The 21,517-nt window shown below is 35.7% G+C and overlaps 1 protein-coding gene and 1 non-coding gene across 2 annotated transcripts; one reads left to right on the forward strand and one right to left on the reverse strand.

Annotated features, from left to right (window-relative positions):
- Positions 1-2,734: 2,734 nt before the first annotated feature.
- On the reverse strand, positions 2,735-3,921 carry LOC107174648 (uncharacterized). The gene is made up of 3 exons (XM_015525702.1): positions 3,348-3,921; positions 3,113-3,240; positions 2,735-3,025 (listed from the first exon to the last, which is right to left on the reverse strand). Exons 1-3 carry the CDS (start codon positions 3,919-3,921, stop codon positions 2,735-2,737), a joined length of 993 nt encoding a protein of 330 aa, XP_015381188.1.
- A 556-nt stretch (positions 3,922-4,477) lies between these two features.
- On the forward strand, positions 4,478-4,584 carry LOC112496294 (small nucleolar RNA R71). The gene has a single exon (XR_003062799.1). It is a non-coding gene; the product is annotated as a small nucleolar RNA R71 (small nucleolar RNA).
- The last annotated feature ends 16,933 nt before the right edge of the window (positions 4,585-21,517 follow it).

The raw sequence follows: 21,517 nt of genomic DNA on the forward strand, positions 1-21,517 counted from the left end.
AATCCTAGCCATCCATTAGCTTTAAGAAATCATATAAATACCCCCACCACCTTTCATTTTCAATCCAACCCATAAATTTCATTCTCTTCTATTCTAAGTCATAATATCAAGAGTAGAGAAATCCTCAATTTAGAAAGGTCTAGAAAAGTCAAGGTCAAGAGGTAAGTAACACTTCAACTGCAATATAGGGACAAAATTCTTAGGTTCAGTTTTAATAATTCCTTTATATTATGATGGTTATTATAACATGATTAGTTGTATTCTAAATCCTTATATGGTCGGCTCTGCCACCTAATATGTGATGTTATGGTCGGCTCTGCCGCCTAATATGTGATGCTATGGTCGATTCTGCCGCCTAATATGTGATGCTTATACTTAATTATGCTATGGTCAGCTATGCCGCCTATATTGAAGAATGTTGTTCTTAGATAGTATTGTGTGTGTTGATTCTATTATGCATTTAGGAACTTCAAATGTTAGGACATAAGTTGCATAGAATGCATGCATATCATGAATTATATTATGAAGAAGACATTTCAGAAAAATGGATTTATGAGAAATAGGTTGTTGTACTACGAGATGGCAAAGTTTCTAAGGAGGGTAAGCCCTCAAAGTAAGTAAAAAAAATCTTTTGGGGACGGCGATACGTAACGCACAAAAGATCAATTAATAAGGCCCAAGGGCATATTGTTGAAAGAATAAAAGTGTCAGCCTTGTAGTACAACATACCTAGGGCCCTAATGAAGATGTTTTGTATTTTTATGAGTTTTCTTTTAAAGCTTAATATGATCATGCATAATAAGATATACATGCATCCAAGTGTTACTTACTTAGCATTAGCTTATAAAGTCCTTACATTGCAAGTAACGATGAGTAGGGCAAGCTGGCGCCAAGTCCTAACCAAGACGAAGTGCATATGGGCATAACCGACCTTGGGATTTTATGATGGGCTTAGCTTTGTGTTAATAAGAATAAGTATCTTGGCTTTATGTAATAATTAAGTTTTTAAATAAACTAAGAAATCTCTGTATGACTCTTACTTTTCTGTAAGAAAGTTTTGTTGGATTGTGCTAAACTTTTAGAATTCGTATATATATTAAAAATTCAATTTTTTTTAAATAATTTTTTTAATGGAGTGTTACATGAGACCTGTCTCTACAATATGTCTATGTTTTCTTTCAATCTTTCCATTTTGATGATGAATATATGGGCAAAGGTGTCTAAACTGAATGCCAAGTTTAGCTAAGTAGGTAGTAAATGACCTAAACTCTCCACCCCAGTTAGTTTGTAAACACTTTATCTTTTTAGACAAATTGATTTCAATCATTGTCTTGAATTCTTTGAAGGTTTGCAGGGCTTTGGATTTGGCAAAAAGAGAAAAAATCCAGGTGAATATAGTAAAATCATCTAAAATGGATAGATAATATTGGTAACCCTGTGAAGATAAAATAGGAGATGGTCCCCAAAGGTCTACATGGATAATTTCTAAAGGTTCTGTTGTGGTTGTGTCTACAAATGGAAAATGTTGCTAGTCCTTGAGCAAAAATTAAAATAAAAACTACGAAAAGAAAATCCTAACTAAACCACTTTCGCAAGTGATCGTGATTGCATTTAGCGTATGCAATAAGCTTTTAAACCCCTAGGCGGCCCTAGTGGACGAGTTATAGTCTCGTGAGGGTTTCCAGTGATGATACCCACAAACATCATAAAAAATACCTCAAAGATTGCATAAAGTATATTGCTCAAAGAAAATTAAAAATATTGTCAAAATTTTAACTTTAATTCAATAGTTAGCCTCATCTCATATTGTATTCATGTGTTGTGTGTGAATCAATTCAATCAAAACTCATTCTAAAAATCTTCAATATCAACAACACTTGTATTGAATGATAAACAGAGTAAGTCAAACTAACCTCATCATCTTGATCTTTTTTTTTTAAACAGGCATAAATTTGCATTTTCTTTTGATTTTTCTTGGAGCACATGCTTTTTTTTCTATTTATTTTTTTTCATAGTCAAGAGCTTTCACTCTACCCCTTAAGATAGCCTTTTTCTCATGGTAGATTATCCTCTACATACTGGTGGTACATAAGCCCAAATTACTTAATGATAGTTTCACTCTTAAGGGTTATAGGTAGCTATTTCTGACTATGGTGCCTGGGTAAACTTAAGTAATGTAGAATCATTTACTCAATCTAAAATTCTCAACTCAGGCTATATCAATCTCAAATCTCAAGTCAAAATTCTAAAAGAATTGATATGAGTGCCCAAGATATTTAAAGAATCACAATCAAGAAGAAACTAACACAAGAATCAAGTATAAACTAAGACAATATTAATCCCTTTCTAAGAACCATATTCATTTTCAACCATATACTTATCATAGGCATTAAATTTTTTTTTTATGAAAAAAAATGAAAGGCAAATATTCCCAAACTTAAAATAAACATTGTCCTCAATGTAAAGAAAAAGAAAAGGAAAAGAGAAACTCCCCCGGTTTTGCACTTGAAGATGTAAAGTTGTAGCTGAGTCGTTGAAAGGCATGTGGAAAGTTGATGTTTATCGACCCCCAAACTTGTGCAAAATCTTAAAACAAAATAAAATAAGTAAAAGAAAAGACTGAAGAAATAAGGAAAAATAAAAAATGACAATAATAAAGTTTAGAAAGTTTGGGTTGCCTCCCAAGAAGCACTTAATTTATAGTCATTAGCCTGACTGTCTTTGGAGAGATCATTCAAGGAGGCTTGTGGATGCAAGGAGATGATATGGATGGACCTTGCACAAAGTTCTTGCAATTAGGCATCTTCCCACGAAAATAAGGAAATGGATCTTCATTAATAGACTGCTTATGTATTGTATAAATGTCAGGAGGGTCAGATAGATACTTATCCTTCAATGATTTGGCCATTTTTCTATCCATGGTGTCTTCTTGAAAACAATCTTTGAGTTCAGTTGGATACTTGATATGTGTGTACACATTGAAAATGGCTTGCTCATTTTGAACTCTTAAAATCAATTTCCCTTCCTGAACATCAATCAAAGCTCTTCATGTAGCTAAGAATGGTCGGTCTAGAATGAGAGGTAACTCTATATCTTCGGCCATATCTAAGACAATGAAATCTGCAGGGAATATAAACTTGTCAACTTTCATAAGCACATCCTCAACTATGCCTCTTGGGTATTTTATAGATATATCTGCCAATTGTAGGGTAACAATTGTTGCTTTAGGTTCACCCAAACCTAATTTCTTGAAAATAGAAAAGACATCAAATTAATGCTTGCACCTAAATCACACAAAGCTTTATCAAAATAACAATTTCCAATAATGCATGGAATATTAAAACAACCTGGATCTTTCAGCCTTGGTGGCAATTTATTTTGCAAGATGGCGGTGCAATCCTCAGTCAACATTACTGTTTCATGCTCCTCAAATTTCCTTTTGTTGGATAATATTTCCTTCATAAATTTGGCATAAAGCGGCATTTGTTCCAAAGCATCTGCAAAAGGAATGTTAATATGCAATTTCTTAAACACATCAAGAAATTTTAAAAATTGCTTATCTATGGTATTTTTCCGGAGACGTTGAAGAAAAGGGATTGGAGGAATATAGGCCTTGACTGGTGTTGCTGGTTGAGGTTGTGGTATTTCTAAACTTGCTGCCTTTAAAACCTTGGTGGTGTCTTCAACTTGTTCTTCATCAACTTTCTTTGCTTCTTTTCGCAGCTCATCAAGTTGTTTACCACTCCGAAGTATAATTACATTAACTTGCTCCTTTGAATTTGTCTCGGTGTTGCTTGGAAGAGAGCCATATTGTCTACTGGATAGCAAGTTTGCAATCTGACCCACTTGTACCTCGAGGTTCTGAATTGATGCAGATTGATTCTGAAAAGTTGTCTCTGTTTTGGTCATGAATTGAGACATATTTGTTGTAAGCTGGGTAAGAGCACCTTTTAAGTTTGACTTCTTTTCTTGTGGTTGGAACCCTAGAGGTGGTGCCAATACATTTTGAGTGTTGTTCTATGACAAATTCAGGTGATTTCTCCAGCCAGGATTGTAGGTATTTAAATATAAGTTATTTTGTTGCCTCTGGAAGTTCGACACATAATGAGCTTGTTCAGCAGATGACGACACAAAAGGACTTCCAACTTGGCAGTTGACACTGGTATAGTTCCCTCCACATAATTCACACACTTGAGTATGAATAGCACTGACATTTAGGTGCTCTAACTTATTAGATAAAGTAGTCATCTGCGCAGATAAAGCAGTCACAACATCAATATTATGGGCTCCTAAAGTTTTCCTTGCCATTGATCGCTTTGAAGACCAGTGGTAATTATTAAATGCCATCTCTTCCAATAATTCATAAGTTACTTCTGGTGTTTTTCCCATTAACGTTCCTCCAGCTGCAGCATCAATCATTGTTCTGGTATTGGATCTCAAACCGTTGTAAAATGTTCGTACCTGAAGCCAAATTGGTAGACCATGATGTGGGCATTTTCTTTGTAGGTCTTTGTATCTCTCCTACGCTTCATATAATGATTTAATCTCAAATTGAGCAAAGGTTGTGATTTCATTCCTCAACTTGGCTGTTCTTGCTGGAGGAAAGTACTTTGCTAAAAACTTATGTGCTAAACCATCCCATGTAGTGATTGTTCCAGCAGGGAGTGAGTTCAACCACTCTTTTGCTTTATCCGTCAGTGAGAACGGAAAAAGCCTTAGCCTGATAACATTGTCTGAAACACCATTTTGCTTAAATGTGTCACAAATTTCCAAGAAATTTACAATATGAGCATTTGGATCATCATTTAGCATCCCAGCAAATTGTACTGACGTCTGAATCATCTGGATTATGGCTGGCTTAATTTCAAAATTATTGGCTTGACGGCAGGGCGTGCAATGCTTGAACGAGCACCATTAACTATAAGCACATCATAATCTCTTAAAGGTCTCGCATCCTCATTTTCATGTAATGCTTCATCAACCATGATTAGTTGTTGCTCCTGTAAAGCTTCTCTCCTTTCTCTATTAAGCCTTCTACACGTACGTTCAATCTCTCGATCAAAAGGCAATAAACCAAAACTTCTTGAACGTCTCATAAAATTAAACAAGAAAACGAAAATAAAAATAAAAAAACAATAAAAATAAAATTCAAATTAAACTAAGGTTAGTTAGTATCGATACTAATCCAAACAATCCCCAGGAATGGCGGCAAAAACTTGATGCGTAAATTAGCAAGTGTACTAGTCGGCACAAGTAATATAATAAAGAGTAGAGTATCGTCCCATAGAGATTGTATATCCTATTAGTTATCGAAATTATTCTAACCCTAATTTATTTGAACAATCAAATAAGCGAATTAAAATTAAAATTAAATAGAATAAAATAACTAAAAATTAAATAAAGATGCATGCAGTAATAGAAATCACCAAGAGATTAAGACACTAGGACATCTGATTTCACCGTAACCAATCCAATTTAATCCTTCATCTATACTATTAAAATTTATTACCCATGTTGACAGTGAATTTCCCTAATCTATTCAATATCTTCTCTCGAGCAATATCAAAAATACCTACACATATTAACCCACTATATCTCTATGTGAATTTAAATATGTTTAGATTCATTAAACTCTATGGAAATTCTTAGAAAAACTACATAAATCATGTTGTCACATCTCTGTCTTTCGTTCAATTCATGGCATCCATTACACAAAGCAAAAATACATAAATCTCCTCTCGATCTCATTATGTATCCTCAAATCATTTAAATATTGGCCATATATTTAAAAGCATTAAATACAATAATGAACATTCAACCATGGAATAATAAATTAAAAATAACTCAGATTTATGGAATTAAATCTTCATAGTTAGGCGACATCGTAGCCCTAGTAAAATAAATTAGCTCATGGGAATATAAAGAGAATTCATGAATTTAATTGGAAACATTCAAGCAAGATAATAGAGAAGAGGGAAAGAAAAACTCAAGAATTAATGCATCTTCCTCCTCCTCCAAATTGTTCTTGCTACTCTCAGTTTTTGCTCAAGACTTGCGGCTGCTGCTCTATTCTTTTTTTTTCTCTTGGCTTCAATTCTTCTTGTGCGGTTGCCTTCTTGTTCCCTTAATTCTCCCGAAAGTATAGCTTTTATAGTGCTTTTATTATGCGCCCTAAATCCTCACATGGTGTTGAGAAGTGAACTGCAAATCTGAAGTTGTAGTTGAATACGACATGTCAGTTTAGATGTTCTGAACTGGATGATATGTCGGTTTTGTGACACTGGTGAGGCGTATGACGAGCCTGGTGGATCAGCCAAATAAGTAAGTTAAGCACGTGATATTGCACATGCTTTACTTATCCTAAATGACTGAAGAAGGCTGCGTTTTGAGTGAAGCTTTTACACGTGTACTGAAACTAGTTTGAAAGACTGTTAATGTTGTTAAGATCAGTAGGAAATTTCTGGATTTTGTTAGCAACAAACCCAGGTCTGGTGAGCTGGCTTCTGGGGGTTGTTTCTAGGGCAATTCAGGCGTGTATATAAGCTATTTCTTGCTTCATTATTGGATAATTCAAGAGTGTGATAGTTTTCAAGACATCTTGTATCTTGTAAACACTGAATCAGTAAAGGCTCTTTCTCTCCTTCACAGTGGATGTAGGTCACTTGGTGGCTAAACCACTTAACCCATTTTGCATTTGATTGTGTATGATTGTTTCTCTATTTTCTTTCTTTGATAAGTTGTTCTACGTAGCATTGGTTGATCTTATTTGATTATTTGATTAAGGCTAAGTCGAGTGGATCTTGGGGGATTGAGATTGGTTTGTTTGCTGGTTTTTGTCTGACAAATTGGTATCAGAGCAGTCACTGCTTTCTTTAATCTTGGAAATGGGATCAGTTAGGCTTGAGGTGGAAAAATTCACAGGTGAAAATGACTTTCACCTGTGGAGGCTCAAGATGAGAGCTCTGCTGGTGCATCAAGGTTTGGATGAAGCTCTTGCAGAGGAATCATCTTCAAAGAAGCCAAGAAAGGTTTCTGTTGAAGATCTACTTGATGTGCTGGATAGAGCTCATAGTGCTATAATCTTGAGCCTGGGGGATGGAGTACTTAGAGAAGTTGGTGGTGAGAAGACAGCTGGAGGGTTATGGAAGAAGCTTGAAGATTTATATACCAAGAAATCAATGGCTAAGAGATTAGCCACCAAGAAAAAACTGTACACATTACAGATGGAAGAAGGGTCATCAATAACAGATCACATTGATGCCTTCAATAAGATCATTCTTGATCTTGAGGACATAAATGTAAAGATTGATGATGAAGATAAAGCAATGATCTTGCTGTGCTCATTACCAAGCTCCTTTGAACATCTGGTTGACACACTAAAGTATGGGAGGCAGACCCTTACAATGGTAGATGTGAAGGAAACTTTGAGCTCCAAGGCTGCCACAAAAAGGGATTCAAGAGAGCAACAAGGGCAAGAAGAAAAGATCCAAATCCAGGTCCAAGAACATGAAATGCTTCCACTGCCACAAGGAAGGCCATTTCAAGAAGGATTGCCCCGAAAAGAAAAATAAGCCAAAAGATACAAGGGAGAAAACTGGAGATGCTGCTGTTGCTTCAGAAAGTCAAGAATATGATGGATATGACTCAGGTGGAGTTTTACTTGTGACTGATGACCAAACCAGAGGTAATTGGGTTCTAGATTCTAGTTGCTCCTTTCATATGTGCCCCAATAAAAATTTGTTCCTTTACTATGAAGTCTATGATGGAGAAGTAGTAGTAATGGGGAATGATACAATCTGTAAAGTAGTTGGGAAGGGCATAATAAGACTGAAAATGTTAGATGGTATGACCAGCGAGTTAGCTAATGTAAGACATGTGCCTGACCTGAAGAGGAATCTAATCTCCTTAGGCATGTTAGATAAAATGGGTTGTCTTGTTAAGCTGGAATCAGGTACCTTAAAGGTGATGAAAGGGTCAATGGTATTAATGAAGGGAAGTTTAAGCAATGGCCTGTATGTGCTTCAAGGTACAGCAGTTACAAGGGCTATTGGGGTCTCAAACTAGAGTTTAGATAAAACAATGATGTGGCATTTAAGGTTAGGTCATATGAGTGAAAGAGGGCTGAGGGAACTGTCAAAGCAGGGAGTCTTAGGGAAGGACAAAATAGAGACTTTGAGGTTTTGTGAAGAATGTGTATTAGGCAAGTCTTCAAAGGTAAAATTCAGTACTAGAGTCCATAACTCAAAGGGAACCCTAGACTATATCCATGCTGATCTGTGGGGACCTACACAGACAGCATCCTTAGGTGGAGCTAGATACTTCATGTCTCTAATAGATGACTTTTCAAGGATGGTGTGGGTTTATGTGTTAAAAACCAAGGATGATGCCTTTGAGAAATTCAAAATCTGGAAGACCTTGGTAAAAACACAAACCAACAGAAAAGTTAGAAGGTTGAGAACTGACAATGGGTTAGAGTTTTGCAACAAAAGGTTTGATGATTTTTATGCTGAAAATGGGGTTGTGAGGCACAAAACAGTGAGACATACACCTCAGCAAAATGGATTAGCTGAGAGGATGAACAGAACCTTGATTGATAAGGTAAGGTGCATGCTTATTCAATCAAGGCTACCTATGTCATTATGGGCAGAGACCCTATCCACTGCCTGTTACATTGTTAACAGGAGTCCATCTTTTGGAATCAACTTCAAAACTCCAATTGAGCTTTGGACAGGTAAGCCAGCTGACTATTCAAACTTAAGGGTATTTAGATGCCCTGCATATGCTCACACAAAGCAAGGGAAGTTGGAACCTAGAGCTCTTAAGGGTGTGTTTAATGGCTATCCAGAAGGGGTAAAGGGATACAAACTCTGGTGCACTGATTTCAAGCCACCAAAAGCCATAATCAGCAGAGATGTGGTCTTCAATGAAGCTGAAGTGTGCAAACACTTAGAAGCCTCAAAGACTGAACCAAATTACCCCATGAGTGAGAACCACAAGTCTCAGTTTGAGGTGGAGTCATCAACTACAGCTGCAAAATGGAGGACCATTGTTGAATCAGAATCTGAAGCTGATAAGAATATGTCTGAATCAGAGGCTGAATCTGAAGATGACCAAGGTGACATGAGTTATCAACTTGTAAGAGACAGGGAAATAAGGGTTATAAGACCACTTAAAAGATATGCACATGCAGACCTGATTGCATTTGCATTAACATCAGCACATGAACTTGACACAGATGAACCAAGAACATACTCAGAAGCTGTAAAAGGAAATGAATCAGGAAAATGGAAGGCTGCTATGGATGAGGAGATGCAGTCACTATTCAAGAATCACACTTGGACCTTAATTGAAAAACCACCAAACAAGAAGGTAGTTGGCTGTAAGTGGGTTTACAAGGTTAAAGATGGTATACCAGAAGTTGAGCCAAAGAGATAAAAAGCCAGGCTTGTAGCCAAAGGCTTCACACAAAAGAAAGGGGTAGATTATACAGAAATCTTCTCTCTTGTAGTAAGGCATACCTCTTTAAGGATCTTACTAGCACTTGTTGCAGTAAAAAACATGCATCTTAAGCAGATGGATGTTAAGACTGCTTTTCTTCATGGTGAGTTAAATGAAATGATTGTGATGAAACAACCAGAAGGATATGTAGATCCAAGAAAACCTGATCATGTATGTCATCTCAGAAAATCCTTATATGGGCTTAAGCAATCCCCAAGACAATGGTACTTGAGGTTTGACAGGTTTATGCATGAAAACAGTTTTCAGAGGTGCCCTTTTGATTGCTGTGTGTATCATAAGGGTGTGGGAGATGACAGTGAGATTTATCTGTTGCTATATGTTGATGACATGCTGATAGCATGTAAACATATGGATCAGATAAATAAACTAAAACAACAGCTGAGGGGTTCATTTGATATGAAGGATCTTGGTGAGGCAAAGAAGATCCTTGGTGTTGAGTTGATTAGAGATAGAAGGAATGGCACCCTGATTCTATCACAGCAGAACTACATCAGAAAAGTGCTTGAGAGGTTTGAAATGGGAAAAGCTAAGCCAGTTCAAACTCCACTACCAGCTCATTTCAGATTGTCATCATAACAGTGTCCAAAAATTGATGCTGAAAGATCTGAAGCTAGCTCAATTACATATTCAAGTGCAGTAGGGTGTCTGATGTATGCAATGGTCTTGACTAGACCTGATTTTTCCTATGCAGTGAGTGTAGTAAGCAGATATATGGCAAATCCAGGGAAAGAACATTGGAGGGTTGTGATGTGGATTTTGAGGTACCTTAATGGCACCATAAACTATGGTTTGATATATGGAACTGATGGAAGGAATGAGATCAATGTAGAAGGTTTTGTGGATTCAGACTATGCTGGAGACCTTGATAAGAGGAGGTCATTGACTGGATATTTGTTCAGACTGAGTAGGTGCACTATAAGTTGGAAAGCTTCTTTGCAGAATGTTGTTGCTCTGTCAATAACTGAGGCTGAGTATACTGCTGCAGCAGATGCAATTAAAGAAGCTATTTGGCTTAAAGGAATGGCGACTGACCTGGAGATGAACAGAGGCAAATAATAGTTCACTGTGATAGTCAGAGTGCTATCTGTTTAAGCAAAAATCAGATACACCATGAGAAGACCAAACACATTGACATCAAACTTCATTTTGTCAGGCTGGAAGTGTCTAAAGGAGTGGTAAAACTGGTGAAAATACACACTGATGACAATGTGGTAGAAATGTTAACCAAAGCTCTACCTGGTGCCAAGTTTGAGTTCTGTGTGAACTCAGCTGGTGTCTGTAGGATCTAAGCTGCAAGGGATATGGTGATAGAGAAGGAAGAGGAGTAACAGATTTGGCTCAAGGTGGAGAATGTTGAGAAGTGAACTGTAAATTTGAAGTTGTAGTTGAATACGACATGTCAGTTTAGATGTTCTGAACTGGATGATATGTTGGTTTTGTGACACTGGTGAGGCGTATGACGAGCCTGGTGGATCAGCCAAATAAGTAAGTTGAGCACGTGATATTGCACATGCTTTACTTATCCTAAATGACTGAAGAAGGCTGCATTTTGAGTGAAGCTTTTACACGTGTACTGAAACCAGTTTGAAAGACTGTTAATGCTGTGAAGATCAGTGGGAAATTTCTGGGTTTTGTTAGCAACAAACCCAGGTCTGGTGAGCTGGCTTCTGGGGGTTGTTTCTAGGGCAATTCAGGCGTGTATATAAGCTGTCCTTGCTTCATTATTGGATAATTCAAGAGTGTGATAGTTTTCGAGACATCTTGTATCTTGTAAACACTGAATCAGTAAAGGCTCTTTCTCTCCTTCACAGTGGATGTAGGTCACTTGGTGGCTGAACCACTTAACCTATTTTGCATTTGATTGTGTATGATTGTTTCTCTGTTTTCTTTCTTTAATAAGTTGTTCTACGTAGCATTGGTTGATCTTATTTGATTCTTTGATTAAGGCTAAGTCGAGTGGATCTTGGGGGATTGAGATTGGTTTGTTTGCTGGTCTTTGTCCAACACATGGAAAGGAAAACAAAATCCCAACCGCCACTTTAGTTCATGCATGCTTAACTTGTACAATTAATTGGCCAATTTGCAAAGCCAAAGCCCATCACGTGAATCATTCAAATTGCCAATTAATTCTTTAATGCTTCCCCACGTGCTTGCCATATTTGTCTTTTTATTTCTTTCCCTTTTGCTTCCACATTATTTCCATTATACTCCAATTTGTTTCTTCTTTGAGCTTCATTTCTCATGAATATTCCTAATATTCCTACAATGACAAAATATAAAAATTAAGATCAAAATTAATATAATAAAATATAATTTAACATAAAATTAAGTTATGGAAGCATTAAAATAATAGATAAATTATGAGCACATCAGTCCCCAAAGGTCTACATGGATAATTTCTAAAGGTTCTGTTATGGTTGTGTCTACAGATGGAAAATGATGCATATGGCTTTTCCCAAATTGACATGCACTACAAAAATCAATACTGACATGTTTATTTAGATTGAATGTTTGATCAAAGATTTTCATTACTTGTGTTAAGGCATGAGTTGTTGGATGCCCCAACAGTTTGTGCATAATATTGCAATCAAAGGATTTTGAAGAATGAGAAAACAAGGCCATTTTGGCATCTTTATTGATTTAAAATGAGTTTACAGCAAAGGAAGGTGTTGCATTTGCTGCAATACATTGTGAAAACATAGATAAAGGATTAAACTTGGAGTTGACTACAGACACAGATTTAGAAGACAACAAAGCATGAGACTGAATTGAATGACAGACTGTGTTTAGACCTTCAACTTGATAGAGTCCATTGTTGAGTGCTAGAAAGTGTATATTTATAAAGGAGAAAATTGCCATTTTACACTCCAAGTCTCACTAACATCCCTAACTTTTATGTATTAAAGTCTCTTGTGATTTAATTATGTGTGTTGTATTATAATAAAGTATTTTATGTATTTGAGGGGCATCATGGTCATTTCACAATAAACGAGAGATCAGACAGTAAAACGGACATCACTTTTAAACTCAAGACAGTCGAAAACCTTAGAAGGAGCATAAAAGGAAAAATGACAAAATTCACATGTAAGATACTATTCACATGTACGGTACTGTCCATATTACTGTTCACGACACTGTTCACATATACGGAACGATGATGTGGCATTGACCGATGACACGACATTGACCGATGAGGTGTCACGATCCTATTGGACTAAAATTCTTATGTACTGTTGATCGGTGACGTGGCAGCATGTTAGTGGACAAAAAATCGTGCGTATGGTAGATGCATATACATGGAATTATTTACAATCAAATCGCGTCAATACTCAAGCTGCCTCACTGTTCATACCGCATTACTATTCAAACCGCGTCTTGTTGATGTTGAGTGTTAGAAAATGTATATTTATAAAGGAGAAAATTGTCATTTTACACTTCAAGTTCCACTAACATTCCTACTTTTATGTATTTAAATTTCTTGTCATTTAATTATGTGTGTTGTATTATAATGAAGTATTTTATGTATTTTAGGGGCATCATAGTCATTTCACAATGAACGAGAGATCAGACGGCAAAACGGACATCACTTTTGAACTCAGGACAGTCGAAAACCTTAGGAGGAACATAAAAAGAAAAATGGCATTGTTCACATGTACAGTACTATTCACATGTACGGTACTGTTTACGTTACTGTTCACGACATTGTTCACATTGACGGATCGATGATGTGGCATTGACTGATGAGGTGTCACGATCCTGTTGGACTAAAATTCTTATGTACTATTGATGGTGACGTGGCAGCATATCAGTGGACCAAAAATCTCGCGTACGGTACATGCATTACACAGGATTATTTTCAACCAAACCGCGTCACTGTTCAAGCCAGGTCAAATCGTGGTACTGTTCAAACCGCGTGGTCAAACCGCGTACTGTTGACTGATGACGTGGTGCAATCCTGAACGTCCAAACTGTTTTTAATCCGATGGCCATGATTTACTCAATGTATCTATAAAAAGGAGGCCTCCCCCCCCCTAATTGGATATCTCTGAATCCATTTTTGGGATCCATTTTCTGTAATTCCTTCCCATCTTGTATTTTCTATGTATTTTAATAAATTTCCATTTTGCCTCTGGTTCAATTATGAGTAGCTAATTTTCTTTCAAGCTTGGGTTGAAGGTGAAGCCTCAACATGTGTCATGGGCTTTATTTGGTAAATTTATTTTCTCTTCCCTCTAGTTTTTGTGGATGTTTTGACTTCTCGTCGACAAATAATAATAATCTTGTCTAGATATCGCCTTGGTTTCACCGGCTCTCTAGTACAAGGTTATTATTATTTGGCACGATAAGCCCTTAGCACCATATTGATTAGGGTGTGGTTCATGAGGTATGGATTCCCCCCTCATGATTTAATTGGTATTAATAAGGAATATTTAGCCCATGGTGCATGTTGATACGGATCCAGATACCCAAGTACGTTAATTTAATAGATTTTTACTTCAATTTATTCTTGCCATCTTAATTCGAATTTTAGGATAATCCAAATAATTTTCACACAAATCCAATTACCCTCATACAAAATTAATTATATATATAATTAAAATCCACCTCCTTGTGGGATCGACATTCGTCACCATTGATATATTCTACAATAGATTCGTGCACTTGCAAGTTCAATAAAATTTGCACAATAAGTTTTTGGCGCCATTGCCGGGGAGGTAAGTTATTTTAATTCGTAAAATTAATTTTTGTGAATAATTTCTTTTATTTTTTTCTTGTATTTTTTTCTTATTAAAAAAAAAAGTGAATCTGCATTTAAAGGTTAGTATTTCTTTTCTTTTTCTCTTCTTTAAAATTTTGTAATTTAATTTCAAGTTATTTTTTTCTTCTTTGTAATTTTTGTTTATCTTACTAATTTTTTTTAGTTAATTTATTTCACGTATTTGTTTTTGTGTATTTTTATAGAAAGGTTTTAACAGCGTGATAAGGTTAGTAACGTAATTTCTCTTTCTTCTTTATTTTTATTTGTTTTGTTCCCATTTATTTTTTGTTCTTTGCATGCATGGTCGTAAGTCATTATTACTTAATCTTGAACCTATAGACCTTGAATTAGAAAAAACATTGCGCACACACAAACACGTTAAAAATAAAATGGATTTACAAGCACTACAGGAGAGGCCATTTAAGGACTATTTTAGTCTCTTAGCTAATTTGAGCACATTATGTATAAGATACCCAAATGTAGTTGCTATGAGTTTTGAACTAAAACCTAGTGTGCTAAATTGTCTCCCCACATTCTATGGCTTAGAAAATGAGGACCCATATAATCATTTGAATGATTTTCATGCTGTTTGTCAAACATTTAGATATGAGAATTTTTCAGATGATGATGTTAAACTTAGACTATTCTCATTTTCTTTAAAAGATAGAACTCGTTCATGGCTTAATACATTACCTACCAATAGCATCACATCATGGGAACAAATGGTAACTAAATTTTTTAATAAATACTTCCCACTGCATAAAACCAATGCTATTCGCAGGGAAATTTTAGAGTTTACCCAGAGAGAAGACGAGCAGTTTTTCGAAACATGGGAGCAATTCAATGGGCTACTCTTGAAGTGTCCACATCATGGGTACGAGAAATGGCACCAATGCTAATACTTTTTGGAGGGATTATTGCCGAATGTGCAAGAATGGCTAATGGCAACAAGTGGAGGAGAGCTAATGTCAAAAAGTCCATCAGAGATTTGGGAATTCTTCCAGCGACAAGCGGATAATTCCCAACAATGGAGTCGGTCACTCAGGAATACTAAAAGAATTAAAGGAGTGAATGAGGTTCACATTGGCGAGTCAGCTTCGGGAATCAAAGAAGTCAAGGAGATGGTTGAAAGTCTCTCTCGACAAATAGCATCGTTCTCGACTGCTAAATCAACAGAGCCACATGACCATGACTCATACTCAGATCAAGCCAATGCCATAGGTGTAATGAGAAAACCATCGAATTACAACCCGTACTCCAACACATATAACCCTGGATGGAGAGACCACCCCAATTCTTCATGGTCTCAAGGATTCCAACAGAATAAACCAGCAGCTCCAGCTCCACTAATGCAACAAATTCCTTAAGTCCCTCAAGCCTCTCAGCCACCATTTAGACCATATAATCAGAACCTGAACTATGTTAGCCTATATGGCTATAAATATTCATTTTGATGATAACAAACCACATGTATTTATTAAGCAAAGATTTATGAATTGTGCTTTTATAATAACAAAATGATGTTATAGAATTAAAGCATTTTGGACTAAAATGAAAGTAATTTTAAAATCTTTGATAGTGTTTTAAATTTCGGATTTGGACCTATTTGAACTATTTAAATATTTTTGGGTCATTCTATAATTTCACAAAGTTTAGGCGAAATTATAATTTCAAAAAATTTTGGGATTAACGAAGCATTACTTAGAAATTCTGAAATTGGACTTATTTGTAAAGTTTCATAACGTTTTGGGCCATACTACAGTTTTAAAAAGTTTTGGGGTCAAACTAAAAATTTAGGAAAAATTTCACTGTAGCAAGTTACTGTAGCAAGTAGCTTACCGGATATAAAAATTGGAAAATCAGATACGGGGCAGTAAGCATCCAGAACGCAAACGGCTTACTGGATTTCGTAACCGGCAAGCCGGATAGGCAAAATTCAAATTTTTACCTTAACGGTAACATAAATCCGGCTTACCGGATTCCATAAACGGCAAACTGGATACGCCCAGAATGTGAATAACGGCTAGTTTTTAAGCTCAAACTGTAAGAACTCAAATCCAACTCATTTTGAAGCTCTCCAACAAGCAAAAACAAAAAGCACACGTGATATCTTAAGCCTTCAAACTTGCGAAATACAAATATTGAATCATTTCTTGTTCTTCATTTTTGAATATCTACTCATTGGGTGAGTTTCATTGTAACCTTCATTTATTCATCTCAATTGTAAGAGTTTGAGTGTGTGAGACACTTGAGTGAAGAGATTAGGAGATAATCTCTTTGTTGTAAAGGTTTATTGACACCTTGAAGTCAATTGTAATCGTTGAAGCCTTGGAAAGGCTTGGATAGTGAAATCCTCAAGCTTGGATCGCTTGGAGGCGTGGACGTAGGCGGGGATTGCCGAACTACGTAAAAATTTGTGTGTTTGTTTCTCTTCTCCCTTACTCTTTAATTATTGTGCTTTTCTTGAACTTATTGATTTCAATTTTTATTAAGACATTAGATTGCTTATTGTGTGGATTTGCTAGGATAATTTTTTAAATTTCCAATTCACCCCCCCTCTTGGGTTGCACACTTATATTTCATTTGGTATTAGAGCAAGGTGCTCTTATTTAGACTTAACCATCTAGAGCTAAAGATCAATGACAACTCAAAATGATTGCACATTTGGGGAAGGACAGTCCACCACTAGACCACCTTACTTTGATGGAAACGATTACCCATATTGGAAAACTATGATGAGAATTTACTTGCAAGCCTTAGATTATGAAATTTGGGAAATCGTTAATGATGGTCATTTCATGCCTTTGACTAAAATTGAAGTCGGAAAAGATATTCCAAAAACTTCACGGGATTGGAATGAATTCGAAAAGAGAAAAGCTTCTCTAAATTCCAAGGCCATGAATGCCTTGTTTTGTGCACTAGATAAGAAAAAGTTTCATAGAGTGTCTAGCTGCGAAAGTGCTAATGAGATTTAGCACAAACTTGAAGTTGTTTATGAAGGCATAAACCAAGTGAAAGAATCTAAAATAAGTAGGTACACTCGACAATATGAATTGTTCCGAATGGAACAAAATGGAAATGTGTACTCTATGTATACTAGATTTACGGACATAGTGAACACTCTAGGAGCCCTAGGGAAGACTTTTTCAAATAGCGAAAAAGTCAAGAAAATCATTAGGTCACTACCTAAGGAATGGAGACAAAAAAGGATTGCCATTGAGGAAGCCAAGGATTTAAATGTATTACCTATTAATGATTTAATTGGTTCTCTCATTTCATATGAAGAAGATTTGGCAGCTAAAAAAGGGCATAAGGAAAAGAAGAAAAACATTGCTCTCAAGGCTTCAAAACGTGAGAGTGATGAGGAAAGTGAAATGGATGATGAGGAGTTGGCTATGTTGGCTAGAAGATTCAGAAAATTTTACAAGAAGAATAATGAGCAGAGAAAGTTCAGAGGCTACAATAATAAGAAGGAGAAGAAGGAGCCAATCACTTGCTATGAATGCAAGAAGCTCGGACACATTCGACCGGAATGTCATCTTCTCAAAAAACTCAAGAAGAAAGCTATGGTGACCACATGGGATGATAGCGATGAGGAAACAAGTGATGAGGATGACCAACAAGAAATGACAAACTTAGCTCTCATGGCCATTGGGGAAGAATCATGTGATGAACTTGATGAGGTAAGTGTTCTTCCTACATATGATGAATTGCATGATGCTTTTAAGGATTTGCATGATGAGCTACTGAAGATCGGTAAAAAGAATATATGTCTTAAAAAGAAGATGATAGAGCTTAAGAATGAAAATGATTCATTTAGTGCAAAGATTACATGCCTAAAATTAGAAAATAAAACATTGCATGAGAGTATTACATCATTTGAGAATTCTAGCACTTCACATGAGCACTTAGAGTCACACATGAATGACTTGAAAAATAATAATGAAATGCTTAAAAAGAAGAGCAATGAACTAAATGAAATTGTGCTAAAATTCACAAATGGGCAAAAGATGTTGGACAATTTGCTAAACTCACAAAAATGTGTATTTGACAAAAGTGGCATAGGTTATAAACCGAATTTGGAACAAAAATTTTACAAGAGTTATTTTGTGAAGAATACATCTATTAACAATCAAATTGTATGTCATTATTGCAATCAAGATGGTCATATGAAAAATAGATGTGTGGTGAAGAGAAATGCATATTATGGTGTGAAATGTATTTGGGTTCCGAAAGGAACCATTGCTAACTCTCAAGAACCCAAAAAGGTTTGGGTACCTAAAACTTGAGATTTTCTCTACAGGGCTTGAAGAAGAAGAAGAAGAAGAAGAAGAATAAGTGGTACTCGGACAGCGGTTGTTCAAGACACATGACAGGGAATTATTCTTGGTTTTCAAGTTTCACTAAGATCGAAAATGGTGGAGGTGTATCGTTTGGAGATAATTCAAAAAGAAAAATCATTGGGATTGGAAATGTCGGTAATGTATCATCTACTCTCATTGAAAATGTGTGTTTGGTTGAAAACTTGAAACACAATTTGCTTTGTATTAGTCAATTATGTGATAAAGGATATAGAGTTATCTTTGATGAATCAAAATGTGTTATTGAGAATGCATGTGATGGAAAAGTCTTGTTTGTAGGAAATAAATGTGTTAATGTCTATACCATTAATATAGATTGTGCATCAATACATGATAAATGTCTCTCCGCATTGCATGATGATGGCTGGTTGTGGCATAGAAGATTAGGTCATCTAAGCATGGATTTGATTTCAAAAATCGTGAAAAATGATTTAGTTAAAGGTCTTCCAAAAATCAGTTTTCAAAAAGATAGAATTTGTGAAGCATGTCAATTTAGAAAACAAATCAAAACTTTCTTCAAAAGCAAGAATCATGTCTCTACTTCAAAACCACTTCAATTGCTTCATATAGATTTATTTGGACCTTCTAGATATGCTAGTTTAAGTGGCAAATATTATGCATTTGTAATTGTTCTTAGCTAATAAGGATAATGCCATTGATGTATTTCGAATTTTCTATAAAAAGGTTCAAAATAAAAAAGGTTATTCTATTACTTGTATTAGAAGTGATCATGGTGGAGAATTTGAAAATCATGCATTTGAAAATTTTTGTAATGACCTTGGCATTGAACATCAATTTTCATGACCTAGGACTGCACAATAAAATGGAGTAGTAGAGAGAAAGAATAGGTCTATTCAAGAAATGGCTAGGACCATGTTGAATGAAAACTCTTTGCCTAAGTATTTTTGGGCTGAAGCCGTCAACACCACTTGTTATGTTTTAAATCAGGTATTGATTAGACCTAATCTTAATAAAACTCTATATGAGCTTTGGAAAGATAGAAAACCCAACATTGACTATTTTAAAGTTTTTGAATGCAAATGTTTTGTTTTGAACACAAAAGATAATCTTGATAAATTTGATCTAAAATCTGATGTTGGCATTTTTCTTGGTTATTCAAATTCAAGCAAAGCTTATAGAGTTTATAATAAAAGAACTTTAGTTGTGGAAGAATCTATGCATGTTACATTTGATGAGTCTAACCCCTCATCTATGGAGAAAGTTGTTGTTGATGATAATGCAGAAGAAGAACAACAAGAAGCATCGAATGACAACCAAGAAGACGTGCCACATGTAATTCAAGAAGAACATCATGAAGAAACAAATGCAGAGCAAAATGAAGGTACTTCACAAACACTCCCCAAGGAGTGGAGGTATGTATCCTCTCACCCTAAGGATGTAATTTTAGGAGATCCCTCATGAGATGTTACCACTAGATCATCCATTAGAAACACATGTGAGCATGCTGCATTTATTTCTCAAATTGAACCAAAATCCTTTGCGGATGCGGAAAACGATGAATCTTGGATTATGGCAATGCAAAAGGAGTTGAATCAATTTGAGAGAAACAATGTGTGGGAGTTAGTTCCTAATCCGGAACATCAATCCATTATAGGTACTAAATGGGTATTTAGAAACAAAATGGATGAAACCGGTGCGGTTGTAAGAAATAAAGCTAGATTAGTGGCTCAAGGTTACAACCAAGAAGAAGGAATTGATTTTGATGAAACTTTTGCACCTGTAGCAAGGTTAGAATCCATTAGGATGTTGTTAGCATATGTATGTCATAAGGATTTTATTTTATATCAAATGGATGTCAAGAGTGCTTTCTTAAATGGATATATTATGGAGGAAGTTTATGTGAAACAACCTCCTGGTTTTGAAAATGAAAAATTTTCAGATCATGTGTATAAGTTATGCAAGGCTTTGTATGGTTTAAAACAAGCACCTAGAGCTTGGTATGATAGGCTTAAAAATTTCTTGTTGGATAATGATTTTTCGATGGGAAAAGCCGACACAACTCTTTTTGTTAAGCATAAGAACCAAGACATACTTATTGTTCAAATTTATATTGATGATATTATTTTTGGTTCTACTAATGAGTTGTTGTGTAAAGATTTTTTATCATGTATGAGCCAAGAGTTTGAGATGAGTATGATGGGAGAGTTGAAGTACTTCCTTGGACTTCAAATCAAACAAAACGAGGAAGGAATTTTCATAAACCAAGCTAAGTACGTGAAAGATCTACTCAAAAGATTTGGCTATGATAATGGAACGGCAAAAAGCACTCTTATGAGTACTACCATCAAGCTGGACAAAGATGAGAAAGGTAATGAAGTTGATATCAAGACATATCGAGGTATGATCGGATCCTTACTCTACTTGACTGCTAGTAGGCCTGATATTATGTTTAGTGTTTGCTTGTGTGCTAGATTTCAATCTTGTCCTAAAGAGTCTCACATGCTTGCTGTCAAACGCATTTTTCGATATTTAATTGGCACTATTAATCTTGGCTTTTGGTATCCTAAAGAAACTTATATTGATTTAACTTGTTATTCGGATGCCGATTTTGCTGGGTATAAGGTTGATAGAAAAAGTACTAGTGGAACATGTCACTTCCTAGGCCATTCTCTTGTCTCTTGGTTTAGTAAGAAACAAAACTCGGTTGCGCTTTCAACCATCGAGGCTGAATATATTGCCGCAGGTAGTTGTTGTGCACAAATTCTATGGATGAAACAAACCCTTAGAGACTATGGTATTAAGCTTGATCAAATTCCTATCTTATGTGACATTACTAGTGCTATAAATCTTTCTAAGAATCCTATTCAACATTCTAGGACTAAGCATATAGAAATTAGACATCATTTCCTTAGAGATC

This window comes from Citrus sinensis, chromosome 6, assembly GCF_022201045.2.
Source record: "Citrus sinensis cultivar Valencia sweet orange chromosome 6, DVS_A1.0, whole genome shotgun sequence".
In the NCBI taxonomy this organism is placed as follows: Eukaryota; Viridiplantae; Streptophyta; class Magnoliopsida; order Sapindales; family Rutaceae; genus Citrus; species Citrus sinensis.